The sequence below is a fragment of the Sarcophilus harrisii genome, chromosome 2 (assembly GCF_902635505.1).
Source record: "Sarcophilus harrisii chromosome 2, mSarHar1.11, whole genome shotgun sequence".
In the NCBI taxonomy this organism is placed as follows: Eukaryota; Metazoa; Chordata; class Mammalia; order Dasyuromorphia; family Dasyuridae; genus Sarcophilus; species Sarcophilus harrisii.
Genome location: NC_045427.1, coordinates 161,358,178 through 161,371,868, shown reverse-complemented (window position 1 = coordinate 161,371,868; position 13,691 = coordinate 161,358,178). Strand labels below are relative to the sequence as shown.

Sequence of the window (13,691 nt, the reverse complement as noted above, 5' to 3'; positions counted from 1 at the left end):
GTAACGCTATCTCCTGAAAATGTGGGCTTGCTTTCTTCCCAGCCACTTTCCCAGGCGGAAGCACACCACCCTCTGCGGCGCTCCCAAAGAGAAATCGCGACTTGGGACTCCCCACGATCACAGGTAGGGGGCAGCAAAGGGCGCAATTCTAGAGCACATGGCTGGATGCATTCTTCCCAGTAACTGAATACCCACCATCCAAACCTGTGCAGTCTTCCCATTGGTGTCTGCTCCGTCCCAGCCCCCGAACACGAACCACCCTCCCCCCGAAACCTCCCGGCAGTTTATAATCCGAAATTCCCCTCCTCGCTGCAGTTTCTGGAGATCCCTGCGTGCGCGTGCTACAGGATGGCACAATTTTGTCTAGGTCTTCTTTTTGTAGGAGAGACTGTCTCGCTTACATCCCTGGAGGGGAAAGGAGGGGCATGTGGGAGGGCAGTTATCCAAAGGCCGGTATTTTCTGCGCAATTCGTATTATTTGACCAAAAATACCAGGGACCCCTCCCCAAGTGGGCAATGATCGAGTCCCTCGGGGGTCTTTATTTTAGAAGAGGGGAAAATATAAGTCCCTCCCCCTGCCCAACATAAAAATAAAAACTGGTTAGGGATGCAGACACTTCCTAGGCCGGGTCACTTCCCTGGGAACCGGGTCTCCAGGGGATGGTAGTTGGCGGTTCCTCGCAGTGCCTCCCAGAGCACATGGTTCCAGGCTCCACCTCCTCCTCTCTGCGGTCGGCACTTAGCAGGAAAGTTTGCAAAACAGCTGTTCCTAGGAGCCAGAGAACCGCTGAAAACGAAGCCACACCGCGGAGAGGGGAGAAGGGAGCACGGGACGGGGGTGGGAAAAATGCGCATCCTCCCTGCGCCCTTCCCAAAGCAAACACAAAGCCCAGGGATCTCCGGCCGTGGCTGCGCTAAAGGCAGGACTGCAAAATAACAAGAGTGACGACCACTCCTGCTCCCGAAGCCGAGAGTTGACAACTTCGTCCTTGCCGGGAAGCCTCCCTCTAGAGAAGCGGGAAACAAGTTACCTCTCCTCTCCCTTTTCCTACCCGCCTCTCCTCCAGTAAGGACACACCCCACCCGCTCACGGAAAGGGGGAGGATGCCAACTGGGATCACGTTCACAAGCGATAACTGCATTTTCCCTTCTTCTGTACACTAGATTTAAATGGTTAAAAACACACACACGTTTATAATGAACTCCTGACCTCTTATTTCCTCGGGGGCGGGGGCAAGGGAGGGGAAAGAGAAAGGAGCAATAGCGCGGGACCGAGACCTAATTCCAGCAGGTTCTCAAATGCACGACACTCCTGCACAACTGATGCGGATTTTTCACATTGTTCATAGATCACAGTGCAAACGAGCTAAGTTTTCCAACTTTGCACGCTTAGTAAGTAAGCAAGACCGTTGCACAATTATGAATCTCCCAAACCCACAGCCAGCAGCCCCCTTCAGCTCGCTCCCTTGTTCTGCAGGGATTTGGAGCTTTCAATAACTCCCGTGGGGATTTCCGCGAGTCGTTCAGCAAAGATTTCACCACCCCCACACTTCCCCAGGGAGTTTAAAGAGAACACACGCTCAGGGACAGAGACCTTTAAATGCCGCTCGCTAGGGAAACGCAAACAGCAAAAACGAACTTGGGACTCACCGGCCAGGCGAAACTGAAAGGGAGAACAATCCGGTATCTTTCGCTATTCCGATTCGATTTCAAATTAAAATTGTTCCCTCCGATGACAGGAGTAGATCCGGATCCGAAGCTGCAAGGCCCCCCAGCAGTGACCCGGGACTGATACTCCTTCAGGCAAACTTTAAAGTAAGTAGCACACTCGTCTCTGGTGCATTTTCTATCCTCTGGATTTCGGGAACCATGGCAGCAATTCCCATTCTGCAATTCCCCATTCAGGTTTTGCATAGATAAGATCTCCAATTCGAACTGTCCGGACGCCGAGGACACCTGTTTAAGTCCCCCCCAGAGAAAGAGTTCCGAAAAAGTTATCTTGGGCTATTTTTTTTTTTTAAATATCGGGGGCGGGGGGAGGGGGCTTAAGGGGAAGAAAGAGAAAGAAGAGATAGAAAACCCCATCCATCGAGAAGACATGCAACAGTGAAATTCATATGACAACTGTGAAAATACGTTTCCCACTTTTTTTTTTTTAAAGGATTAAGGAATTGAGTACTCTATGGGGGGAAAATCCCCCAACAACACATACACTAAGAAATAAAATTAAAGTGATTATTTTCCCCAGTGTGGAGACGGGAAAAAAAAAAAAAAAACTTAGAAGGGCAGGGATTTGTTAACGCTAGATAAACGTCAAACCAAGAGGGCTACAACAGAACACAAACTGAGAAACAAAATCTTGAGTAAGAGGGAGGGCGAACAGAGGTGCTGCCGGACCCAACTGAGATAAACCCAAGTTAAGTCCCCAGTGCACGAGAATCACGTCAGTAAAAGAAATTACCCAAAGGACAGAATAATCTAAATATCTAGGTATGGTATACGTATATATACACATGCAAAACAATAAAATATATATATATATATATTTCTGAAAGGGGAGAAGTTGGTGAGGCGAGAACGAAAAGGCGCAGGCGGCAATCAGAAGTCCAAGGTGCAAACAGTTTTATTGCCCACTCTTGAGAAAGTGACTAACGGGGAGGAGGAGGGGAGGGAAGAAAGCAAGGAAGGAAAGAACGCCGGTTCACCACGGAAAAAAAAAAGGCCTTCACACACACATCTATCTATACACACCAACTCCTAACATTCTAGTGTAGGACGGAGGCAGCGCAACGTACCTTTACTCGCAAACATAGCAGAGCGATGATCAGACTTAAAGAGTACTCAGTCCGGACGGGTGCCCGTGGTAAAAGCATCGCCTTTTCCTGTAACCTCTGTTGCCGGTCGCGGAGACACTAAACGCTGCTGCAGTAGCCGCCGCTCCGGGCTAATATACTCCACCGATTGGAGCATGCACTGCTAGAAGACAACACCACTTTTCAAAGGCCTTTTCAATAGCGTCCCGGTACTGAATGCAAAAGAGCCCAGCCTCCTTTTATTATTCTGATTTCTTCTTTTTTTTTTCTTGCTCTCTCCCCCCTCCTCCTCCTCCTCTTCCTCCTCTCGGGCTGCTCTCTTTTATTATTATGATTATTCGCAGCCTTTTATTCCCTTTCAGATCAGCTGCAGGGAAAAGGGGGGAGGGAGGGAGGGAAGGAAGGGGGAAAAAACAGGCACCGCTTGCTCCCAGGTAACACAATAACACGCGCCCGCACCACGCTCGCCCTCCAGCCTGGCTCACACAGAGAAGAACCCTGAGAGCCCGTCTAGGAGACGGTTCTAACTCTATCCGACCGCAGGCGGAAGGCGCATGCGCTCCTTATTAATATTCATGAGGGGGCGTGCCCCTCTGGAGACCTCCTGGGCACGCCCCCTCCCCCTCCTCCCTTTCTCCCAGGCTGGGAAGGAAGGAGGCGTTGCAGCTACTCCGACAGCCTCAGTAGGGTCAAGAGCGGAGGAAAAGAGCTTGCGGAGGTGTGGGTGGGTGTGAGACACACCTAAATGAGGCGAGAATAAGCAAACAGGAGAGACTCGGTGGAAAAGATGGGGAGGGCTCGCTGCTGGCACTGGGGCTGGGGAGGAGGGAAAGCGAACTAATTAGGAATGTGTGCAGATACGCTTGTGTGTGGACGCCTTCGCTTTCGTTCTTCCCCTTAGCCTTGGCAAGCGCTTCCCTCGGGATCCGCGGGGTGGAGGAGGCGTGACATGTGACCCCACGCGTGGGCCAGAGCCTGGAGCGCTTCTGAGGGCGGGCAAAGCGAGCCGAGGGGGAGGGGACAGGGGCGTTTCAGGTGTGTGAGCAGGAGAAGACGGCTGCGGGTGTGCTCAGAGCCCGTCGCTGGCGGGGCTGGCGTTTCGGTCCCCTCCCCCCCCCCCCCCCCCCCCCCCCCCCCCCCCGGTGCTAAAGCCGGACGAGTGGAAAGAGCCCGGTGCGGCCAGGCTTCACACGGCCGGGGCCGGGAAGCTAGCTTCCTTCTCCCTCCCTCCCCTTCGTGCGTCAATTGCGGCTTCTCTCCGGGAGGAGCCGGAGGAGGGACCTCCGATTAGCCCGCGCGCTCCTCCGGAGCTAGCGGCGGACCTGAGCGTGCAACAGCGCGGGCTGTCCGGGGCCACCTAGAGGCGGGGCGGCGGGCCCGAGACGCCGGGCAGCCCCCTTTGCCGGGAGTTTTGGGGAAAACGTTACCCGAGCGTCTGCGACTGAGGGATGGGAGTCCTGATCCTACTGTCTCCTCCTCCGCCCCGTCTTCCCCAGCAGTGGGACCAGTTTGCGAAGCCTCTCTTGCTCGCCAGATGCCTCCTCCCGAACTGCCCAGTTTAAAGCGCTAGGGGGTGTGGCGGGGAGGTGGAGACGCAAGTAAAGGAGACCCAGTGTGTCCCTTCCCCCTCTGCTGGATCCGGGGGGCGACCAGGGAAGGGCGAGCGGGTTAGACTATTCTTAGACGTCGCTTCCTGGGCTTTCCCTCCCAGTTCTTCCCCTCCCGGAGACAGGCTCGGCTGCCCAGGAAGGCGGGCAGCTTTGTTTGAGCAATGTGGGTATTGCACCTGTAGGCGGCCTCCAAACTATTCAGGAGGTGGCAGATCCTACAGATGCCAAGTCATTAGAAGCCCGCAAGTTCTGACCCACCCACCCCGAACTAGCGGTCGCGCTGGCCACTGGAGCTCTGCTGTGATGCGTGGTTGCATGGAAGGCTTTTAGCTTTTACTTATTATCCCACAACATGGGCGATGACGATTCTAAGACTAGCCCAGCATTGAAGTCCTGCAAAAAAAGACGGACCTCTCCCCCCAGAAGTTGAGGGCTTTGTGTCGGTGTGTCCGTGTCTGGCTCTCTCTTTCGCTCCTCTTTCCTTTCCCCTCTCTCCCCTTCACCTCTCCCTCTCGCTCCCCCCTCGGATTTTCCATTATGTTGAGTATTGCGGAGAAAACTGAAACTTTAGAGCAAACAACCGAATACGGATGAATTTGAAATCAATTAACGGAACTTCCTAATTGGTATTTGGGAGTTTCCCCGAGAAACTTCAAGAACTCTCCTGGGAGAGGGAGAGAATTTCCAGTCTCTATTTCCAGACTTGAGTAGTAAGTGCCCCTTATTTTTCCGAACTATTCAGATGCGGTTTAGCATTTGAAAGGTCCAGGTAGCCGAGGTAACTTCTCAGTGATTCTCAAAATCAAGGAATGGCTACCACATCTGTTTTCTACCCTCAATTGCAAGTAGCCATTTGTTTTCTAAAATCTCCTTACTGATAGTCATTTTAACCGTGCTTCCCTTCCCTCCCTACAACCCAAGTCTTCCAGTGTGGGGTAAATACCCTGTTGTTGTTTTTTTTATTCATAGATTTTTGTTTATATATAATTAGATACTTCCTAATAAACAACAGAACTTAAGATGGCACCTTTGGGGAAAGAGCAAGACTTCCCCCCCCCCCCCATCACAACTGAGTTTCAGCTAGGGTTAAAGTGATCTCTGTGTCGCTATTAAAACACATGTTCGATAGAGATTCCACACACGCCCCGGATTCTAATTTCATGCCCTCTAGCATGTCAGAATGCCCTGCCTGGGCCTGCCACTCTACACACCTCAGGGTGGCACCCACGGAATTGGCCTTTCAGCTGAATACCCAAGGGAACATCTCACTGGCTCAAAGAGAGTTGCCCATGCATGGCTGGCATGGGGCTCTCTCTGGCAGGTTTTGCTACAAGCCCAAACTGGTTTCTAGTCATTGAACTTAGTTCTCCTGACCAGTACTATGACAGAACGTTCATTTCTGGGAGGATTGAAACTACCTGAGGAGCAAACCAAGTTGAGTACTGGGGTGTCAAAAAGTAAAAATTAAAATCCTTAGGAGGCCTTCAGATTTCCAAATGACACCATGTCCCTCCTAGGCAGTGTTCCAGAGCCTATGAAAGAAAGAGCTCCCTGAAATGTATAGAAAGAGTAGTCATGGTGTTGAGTAGGAGGAAATTTCATTTTTCTGTCCCACCCTCTGGTCTACTGAATTTTAAACTGTTACTCCTAGGAGAAGCCATTATTTTTTTTTTTTCTTTACCACGATAAGTCACAAACGGAAAAATATTTACAGTTGCTCAAGAATTTTGTTCTCTCCTTCCTACCTTGAACAATAAGGTAGATTCTGTTCCTCTAGTGCTGAAGAATGGGAAGCCTCTTCTTGTAAGAACTTATTCCTTAGTAAAGGCCCCTTTTGGTTCTCTGTTACTCTGTCCTAATAGACCCCATTCTTCCCCTTCTTCATTTCTCCTTCATAGTACTCTCTCTTTTATCACCTCTAATTCAAATTAAGACCTTTTGTGTATCCTAGACCTGTTGGTAGTTTGGTGAAGCCCATGTGCCCCTTTCTAAGAGTAAAGTCTTTAAAAGCATAAATATACAAATGATCACAAAAGAGTCCAATTTATTATATTGAAAAAAGTTATATACATATATATTTAAGTTCATATGCCTTAGGAACTTCTTCATATCTAGTTCTTTTATTTTTGATAAGAATAGTTCATATATACATTTTAAGATCTACAAAGAATTTTCCTGACAACCATCTTGAAGTTGAGAGGCAATACAGATAATTATTTTACAAATGGGGAAACATACAAAGGTTAAGTGACTTCCCCTCCCCACCAGGATCACATAGTAATTAATAAAGGGACATGGTGCCAGAATGACAGAGGACACATCCTCATTTTGTTTTAGTTATCTTCAAAACTTGAGGAAAATGCAGGTCATGAATCGGCTATACCTTTGCAGAATAATAAAGCAGTAGCAATGATGGAGGCAGAGAGAGAAGGCCTTGAGGATCTATTAACGCTTCAGTCCTTCCTTGTTTGTCCAAGGAGACATCTTTGGATGGGCAGTTCTGGGTACTACAAAAGGGCAAAGTTTACAATGGGAAGTCAGATTTAAGTGTACAACTCTCCCAACCTCTTCTTTCCTTTCTTCTCATGAAATTCAACAGAAGAATCTATAGCCAAGAAATTGGCATAAAAATCAACATAAAAAAAACAAGACATTCAAAGCAATAATTCCCAAGGCAACTATAAACAGGTCACAAATTTATATATTTATACATTAAAGCACAAGTTTAGTAGATTCAGTACTAAAAAAAAAAAATCTTTCATGTACACAAGTTAACTGAATGAATTTTCCTTGGAAAACAGAACTGTGAGATTCCAGAATTTTTGATGATAATTTATCATTCATCTATTTAAAATAATTTTTTTGGTTTTATATTGAGTTCAGTTATTTGTGGTTGCGTCTCTATGTTTCTATGTAGTTAGGTGTAGCTTACAGCAGCTTCGTAATTTAGCAGGGATAATAAATTCATAATTTTTGATCCTGTCAGGCAAAACTTTCATAGAAAATGTCTCAAAAAGCTAGACTCCAGTGAGAAATTGCAAATATCCATTTGTATTCTAAAATCTCCTTATTAATAGTCATTTTAACCATGCTTCCCTTCCCTACCTGTAACCCCAGTCTTCTGGGTTAAAAATCATCCTTTGGTCCTTGGATTAAAAAAACAAAAATAGTCTCAATTTCTCAACAGTTCATCAGACTAAAATGTAATGTCTTATCCAAAAAATGGTCTTGGAGAAAAAAAAATGCATCTCTTTTAACCTTGAGCTTGCAATCATAATTCTTGTTTATATAGTAGCTTAAGGCTTGTGATGTCCCTTTCTTACAGTAACCTTTCCAGTTTTGTCATGGAGTTATAAAATGAAAATTGTAAAGAGCATTAGAAGTCAGTTACCTTATTTTGCAGATGAATAAACTGAGGCTGAGAATCTAAATGACTAGCTGAAGATCACTTAAGTAATGAAATGATAGGTCCTCTTCTGCCAGTCCCAACATCCTTTCTACCATACAATGACTATGTATTATGATTATTATTCCTATTTTAAAGATAAGGTAACTGAGGGCAAATTATTTTCTCAGTCACATAGCTAATGTCAGAGCATGTAATCCAAGACTCCAGAATTCCTTTACCATAATAATGGCAATATTTCTCAAAATTGATACACATCCCTCCCTAAATCCCTTCCAAATTTGTTCTTTAGTTTTATGCTGCTAACTGACCCTCATCAACAGTTGGACAAATCATGGAGAATCCAATGACAATTTGGAGTTGTTAAAAGTACCTGTGTGATTGAGAGACTGCTTGATGGTCATACTTGAGCTGCAGACATCTTCTACCAAATGAATCCTTTGACACAGCCGACTGATCTAAACATAGCCAGTGATTTTCTATAATTACTAAGTGTGACTGAATTCTTGCAAGACTTTTCATCGCCTAAAAGATTTTGGAAATTACATTTCCAGAGCTAGTTAGAATTTAGAAACCAATACACAATTACTGTGTCATGGCATTTCTTCATCTCCCTTGTACTGAGCCTAATAAAAGTAAAAGATTCATTTTGGAAGATAATTAATTGGCATTTTAGGAAAGAAGCAGATAAGTCAAATTTCAGAGGTGGGAATGGGAAACATCACAATGCATACAAAAGCAATACTAGAGAAACAAAACCAAAGGTGACAGTATTTGTGTTTTGGAGTTAAGAGTCAACAATAACCAGACAATTATCAGATTGTGCCTCTGTTGACATATCTGTTCTCAATCCAATGATTTATTTATTTAACTGACAGTTTCCATTCTTCTTTAGGGGCTGTTAGCACATCAAAGTAAGGTTAAACCTGGTAATGTGATAACTTGTGCAAATGTTTACTTTTTTAGTTAGAAAGTTAATTATTAGGGATTTGCATTTTTGTTGTTGTTTTAATGCCCTGAGAACAAACAGGGGGATGGGGTTTCTAATTGGGAAGGACTTCAGGGAGCATCTAGTCTACATTTTGCAGATAAGGAAGCAACACTAGTCGGGTTAGGGGACTTGAACGCGGTCAGATGGGTTTCTAACCCAAACTGTGTAAAAAAAACTTTTGAATTTTAAAGCCACTATATAAATGCAGTTTACAGTAGTTGTAGTACTAGTAAGAAACAGGATCAGGATTTTCACTTGCACGATCTTTCTTTCCAAAATCAGTATTTTCCTTCCACTTTTAAATAGCAAAATGCAACAAATCTGTTGTTACTGCTGGTATAATTTTATTATTTTTTTTAAAACATAGTACATTAGTTACAAACACCAGTCTTTCAACCAACTTGACTTTCATGAAGTTGGGGCAATGTTAAGAATTTTCTGGTCTGTATTCTCAGTAGTACAATCATCCACCACTACTCTGAAGTGGTTGAAAAATTATGTTGAAAAATTCTATCCATACCCAGAGAAGGAACTGATTGTGTCTGAAAATAGATTGAAGCATTCTCTCTCTTAAAAAAAAAAAAAAAAAAAAAAGTAACTAAACCATATCCTTTGACCTAATGCTAATACTAATAGGCCAATATTCAATAAAGATTAAAGAATCTAAAAAAAAAAAAAAAAAAAAAATTCTCCAGCCTGGTTTTAGATGAGATTTATTAGCTGGTAGAAAAGTCAGGAAGCAGAGAGATACCAAAACAAATCCCTCAAAACATAGATGTGATTGCAGAGAACCCTTTCTGGAATTGTATTAAGAAGAAAATCCCATAAAGGATGAGAAAGGCATGATTTGAAAACAAGTAATTTTTGTGAAACACCTCCAACCTAGGCTATGTTCCTTGAAGTAAGTCTTACTATACAAGGCAATGGTCAGACCACCTTTAAATGATTGATTGCTTTTGATACCATATTTTAAGAGGGGGTACTGACAAATTAGAATGGGTCCAAAGGAGTGTAACCAGGATAGTGAAGAGCCTAAAAATAATCACCAAGTAGCATTGTTAATTGATTTTGTAAAAGTATATCAGGTGATATAAAGGGCAGTTAGTTCTAGAAGAGCAATGTTATTAATGAGAGCTACTTTCCTGGTCAACAAAAATGAAGATTATAAGATTATAAGAAAAATGAAGATTATATTACAGTTGGTTGTGGGTTATTTTTTCTCCCCCTTCTTATGATACCTGAGCCTAGGTAATCTTTTCTCTTTTGACTTGTCTTCAAACGCTTCTTTATAATTTCCTTATCCTGTCCTAAGAAAACAAAGAATTTCTTAAATGAATGTCAGAGTCGGGGGAGGAGAAAGTGTGGAGCTATCTCCTCCTCACATCCATCCATGTATATGGTACCACCGGAGGTTGGGGTGGGAAGATATGGTGAGGTCCTTTTTCTATCCCCCAATTTTTCCCAAATCCTTGGGCCCTTCCCATTCTCTCCAACTTTGCCACTCATATTCAGTCTTGAGATATGTCCTTTGTTTTTGCCCAGCTGCTGAGAGAAAGGGTTTTTCAGTGCTTCTCCTTTCTTTCTCTTTCCTGTCCCTCCCCCTCAGGTAACAATGATATCTATAGACTGGGAATTATGGGGAAAGGATGTATGTATGTGTGAAGGAGCAGTGGTGGTGGTGGTATAATTCCTGGTAAAATATTAGGGAGATGGTCCCCATCAGGATGGGGGATACCATGGAGTTTTATGAAACTCATGTAAGATAGGTCTTTGGTTTGGATAGCATTGTGTGGGTTATGCCTGAATAAGATGGTTTCCTGCTGAGTGATTACAAGAGTGATTGAGATCTTGGTAACAAGAATGGTCTGCTGCTTTATCTAACCACATGCTTGTGAGGTGGGTTTCCCCTTAAAAAGCAGCCACTGGCAGGGACCCATTAGAGCATGAGCTGTCTATGGGCAAGGTATGGTTACATTTTTATGCAAGACAGGTACGTTATTATGTACATGTTAAGCCTGTAGTAGGCACTTCATGAATACTTTTTAATGGATTGATTTTCTCCCAATGCTTACATACCTTCACATACCCCATCTGTTTTTGAGTTTCAGTTAATTTCTAAGAATACCCAATTACTTTAAGAGCAAACTGATGAATACTTGTCATATACAGGTGAAAATCTCAACCTTGGTAATATCATAGAAAGGGCTTGAATGGAACCTAAGTTCTTATGTGACTTGCAGTTATAATTATCTGCTGAAGTCCTTCTCAGGTATCTCATCAGGATATTAAGTGACCTAGAAGATATGCCAACAGAAGGTGAGTCAGGTAGTGGTAGTTTTACCAATTTTGAAAGAACTGTCACCTGAGAAACACCTGCTTGGCTAAGGTTAAAAAAGTTCATTATCTAAAGATTGCCCACCAGGTGATGGAAATGTTGGCCACAGAAACAGGTTATCAGCTACTAAGGTGCTGAGGATTTCTGTGCTAGTGGCAATACTCTTATAGACTTGTGGATCTATTGAGTCAGTAACAATAATAACAATAAACTGACACTACTAGTAGTGTAGGATGACAAAGTTCTTTACATAAATCATCTAATTAATCATATAATGCACACAATACGATATATTTTTCATTCTTAGGAAAAAAGAGGCAGGATCAGAGGATGCAGGTGGAATTTACTTTGAAGGAATAAATCATTGAGGATGAGAAAATACTATTTGAGAGTCAGGAATGAACTTAAAGTAGAATATAATATTCTTTCCCTTCTCTAATGATCCATTTTAATCAATCAACAAGCAATTACTAAGCCCCTACTGTGTGACACTCTTAAGTAAACATTATCTGTCTTTATGTTTCCCCTGTTGAATGTATGTTCCTTGGGGAAAATGGAGTATTTTTGGTTTTAGTATTATAACCCCTTAGTTCGAATCCTTATATAGAGTTCTCTTGTTGAAGAGAACAGAATCGACTATTAAGAATTGTAAGTTTCAGATTGAGTCCGTTGTCTTTTCTCTGAAACAATTTCCTCAACGTATATGGAAGCAATTAAGGAAGGGGGTAGACTTACCTACATACAAAGTACAAGGAAAGTGGGGCTCTCAAGCCACCCATTCTAGCTTCCTTTCTTCTGTGTAAGGAGAAAGGGAAGATACAATTAGAACACTGGAACCTACTTAAAATTCCTTCTTCACTACAGTTCTCTATAGATGGAAGCTTGCTTGTCTTCATAGGGATCTTCACTACCCCTTCTCTTTTCCTGAGCCATGGAAGCCACACACTCACAGGCCCCGAACCATACACATACCGGCCCTTCTCCGAAGGGATCTGAATGATGCTGACATGCTAATCAGTACAAGCCACCTGGGAGAAGGTTTGGGGCTGAAGGGGTGGGAGAAGCCTGGGAGGCCGGAGTTCACCCACCCGCACCCCCTCCTGGGCTCTAGACCCATCTGTTGAGTCCTGCCTGCCTACTCCTTGCAACAGGCTGCAGCCCACCTCTTCCAGCAAGTGCACAATTCCCTAGATACCACTCGTCCTGGGTCAGCCTTTGTTGAAAGATAATGTGACTCTGAAAAGAAAGCCTCCCCCCTTTTCCCCAAAAAGGAGGATAAAAAAGGCTCTCAGATCAATCCACAGCAGACATACAGAGTCACAAAGCTCTAGCAAATCCTTTATTCTCTCCTCGGAGCAGCTGCTGCAGCCACCCCAGCTCAGCCCCCACTGGAAACCTGTAAACTATTCAGATCATTTAATCCAGTTGAAAATCCTCTCTCTCTCTTTCCCCTTCTCTCCCTCTCTCATTGAGGCAAACACCCTCCCCTCCCCCATAACCTCCCTCACACACACTTTGCACTGGAGGTGAGATAGGGTGGAGGTGAGCTCGAGTTTAGTTTTTACTTTGAAAACTCACTTCAAACTGTTGACACGGCTTAATGCCTATTGAAATTACAGAGATTCTCCTAAGGAAAGATCCAGAAACTCTTCATCAGTCTGTAAGCTTATGCTTGCAATTCCTGTTGGAAACTTTTAAATACGACTTTGTGGACTCATAGGATGTTAAAACAAAACAAAACAAAACAAAAACAAAAACAGAAACAAAAAAACACCATACATTGCAAAGTGACATTTTCCTCTTGATTTTTCAGAATGTGACTAGGACATGAGTCTCACTAAGAGAATGGGGGCAAGATGAAGTTCGGCATGTAGGGGAAAGAGACAAGAATTCTTGAACTTCTATCTTCTTGAGCTTTGAATAATGACTAACTCCTAGTGCTATATTCACAACTTTGATGGTGGGACAAAAAGATTAGAAATTCACCCCCTTCTCAATCATACCTCAATCAGCTTTTTAAGCATGTGAGGTGATATGCTAAACACAGGAGATACAAAGAAAGACAAAAATGAATTCCTGCCCCCAAGGAACTCACATTCTAATGGGAGAGATAACATGCAAACTACTATGTACCTTTGAGAAAGACTTCTTTCAGGAAGTCAGTCATCCCAGCCCAGACTATACTGCCCAGTCCTTTCTACCTCCTGAACTGTGAAGTAATAAATATAAATAAAAATATTTAATCTAAATTCTGGGTAAGCACAGACCTAATTTTTTGTCCAGTGTAAGCATAGACCTATTTTTTTTTTAATTTCAGAATCATCTAATATCTTTATGAGAAATAATGCTGGAGTGGCCACTGTTATTATGAAGTCTAGGTTCCACAAAGAGATTTTAATTTGTGGTAAAACATTTATTAAGTTCTCTCCATATGAAGAACATTCCTATTAGCACTGCCAGGGAAACAAAAGCTGCTGAAGTTCTGGAGGCACTTATAACATTGTTGGGGATTGGGCAGCTATGTGGAGAAACATCA

At 43.7% G+C, this 13,691-nt stretch overlaps 1 protein-coding gene across 1 annotated transcript in view; it reads right to left on the bottom strand.

Moving 5' to 3' along the window:
- The window catches only part of JAG1 (jagged canonical Notch ligand 1), a 39,686-nt gene extending 36,325 nt beyond the window's left edge, over nucleotides 1–3,361 (bottom strand). The window contains exons 1-2 of the mRNA XM_031951090.1: nucleotides 2,796–3,361; nucleotides 1,651–1,956 (exon numbers count right to left, since the gene is read on the bottom strand). Of these exons, the coding sequence (XP_031806950.1) occupies nucleotides 1,651–1,956; nucleotides 2,796–2,873 (384 nt within the window). The 5' untranslated portion in view covers nucleotides 2,874–3,361. The remainder of the gene's footprint in view (nucleotides 1–1,650; nucleotides 1,957–2,795) is intronic.
- Between the last annotated feature and the right edge of the window lie 10,330 nt (nucleotides 3,362–13,691).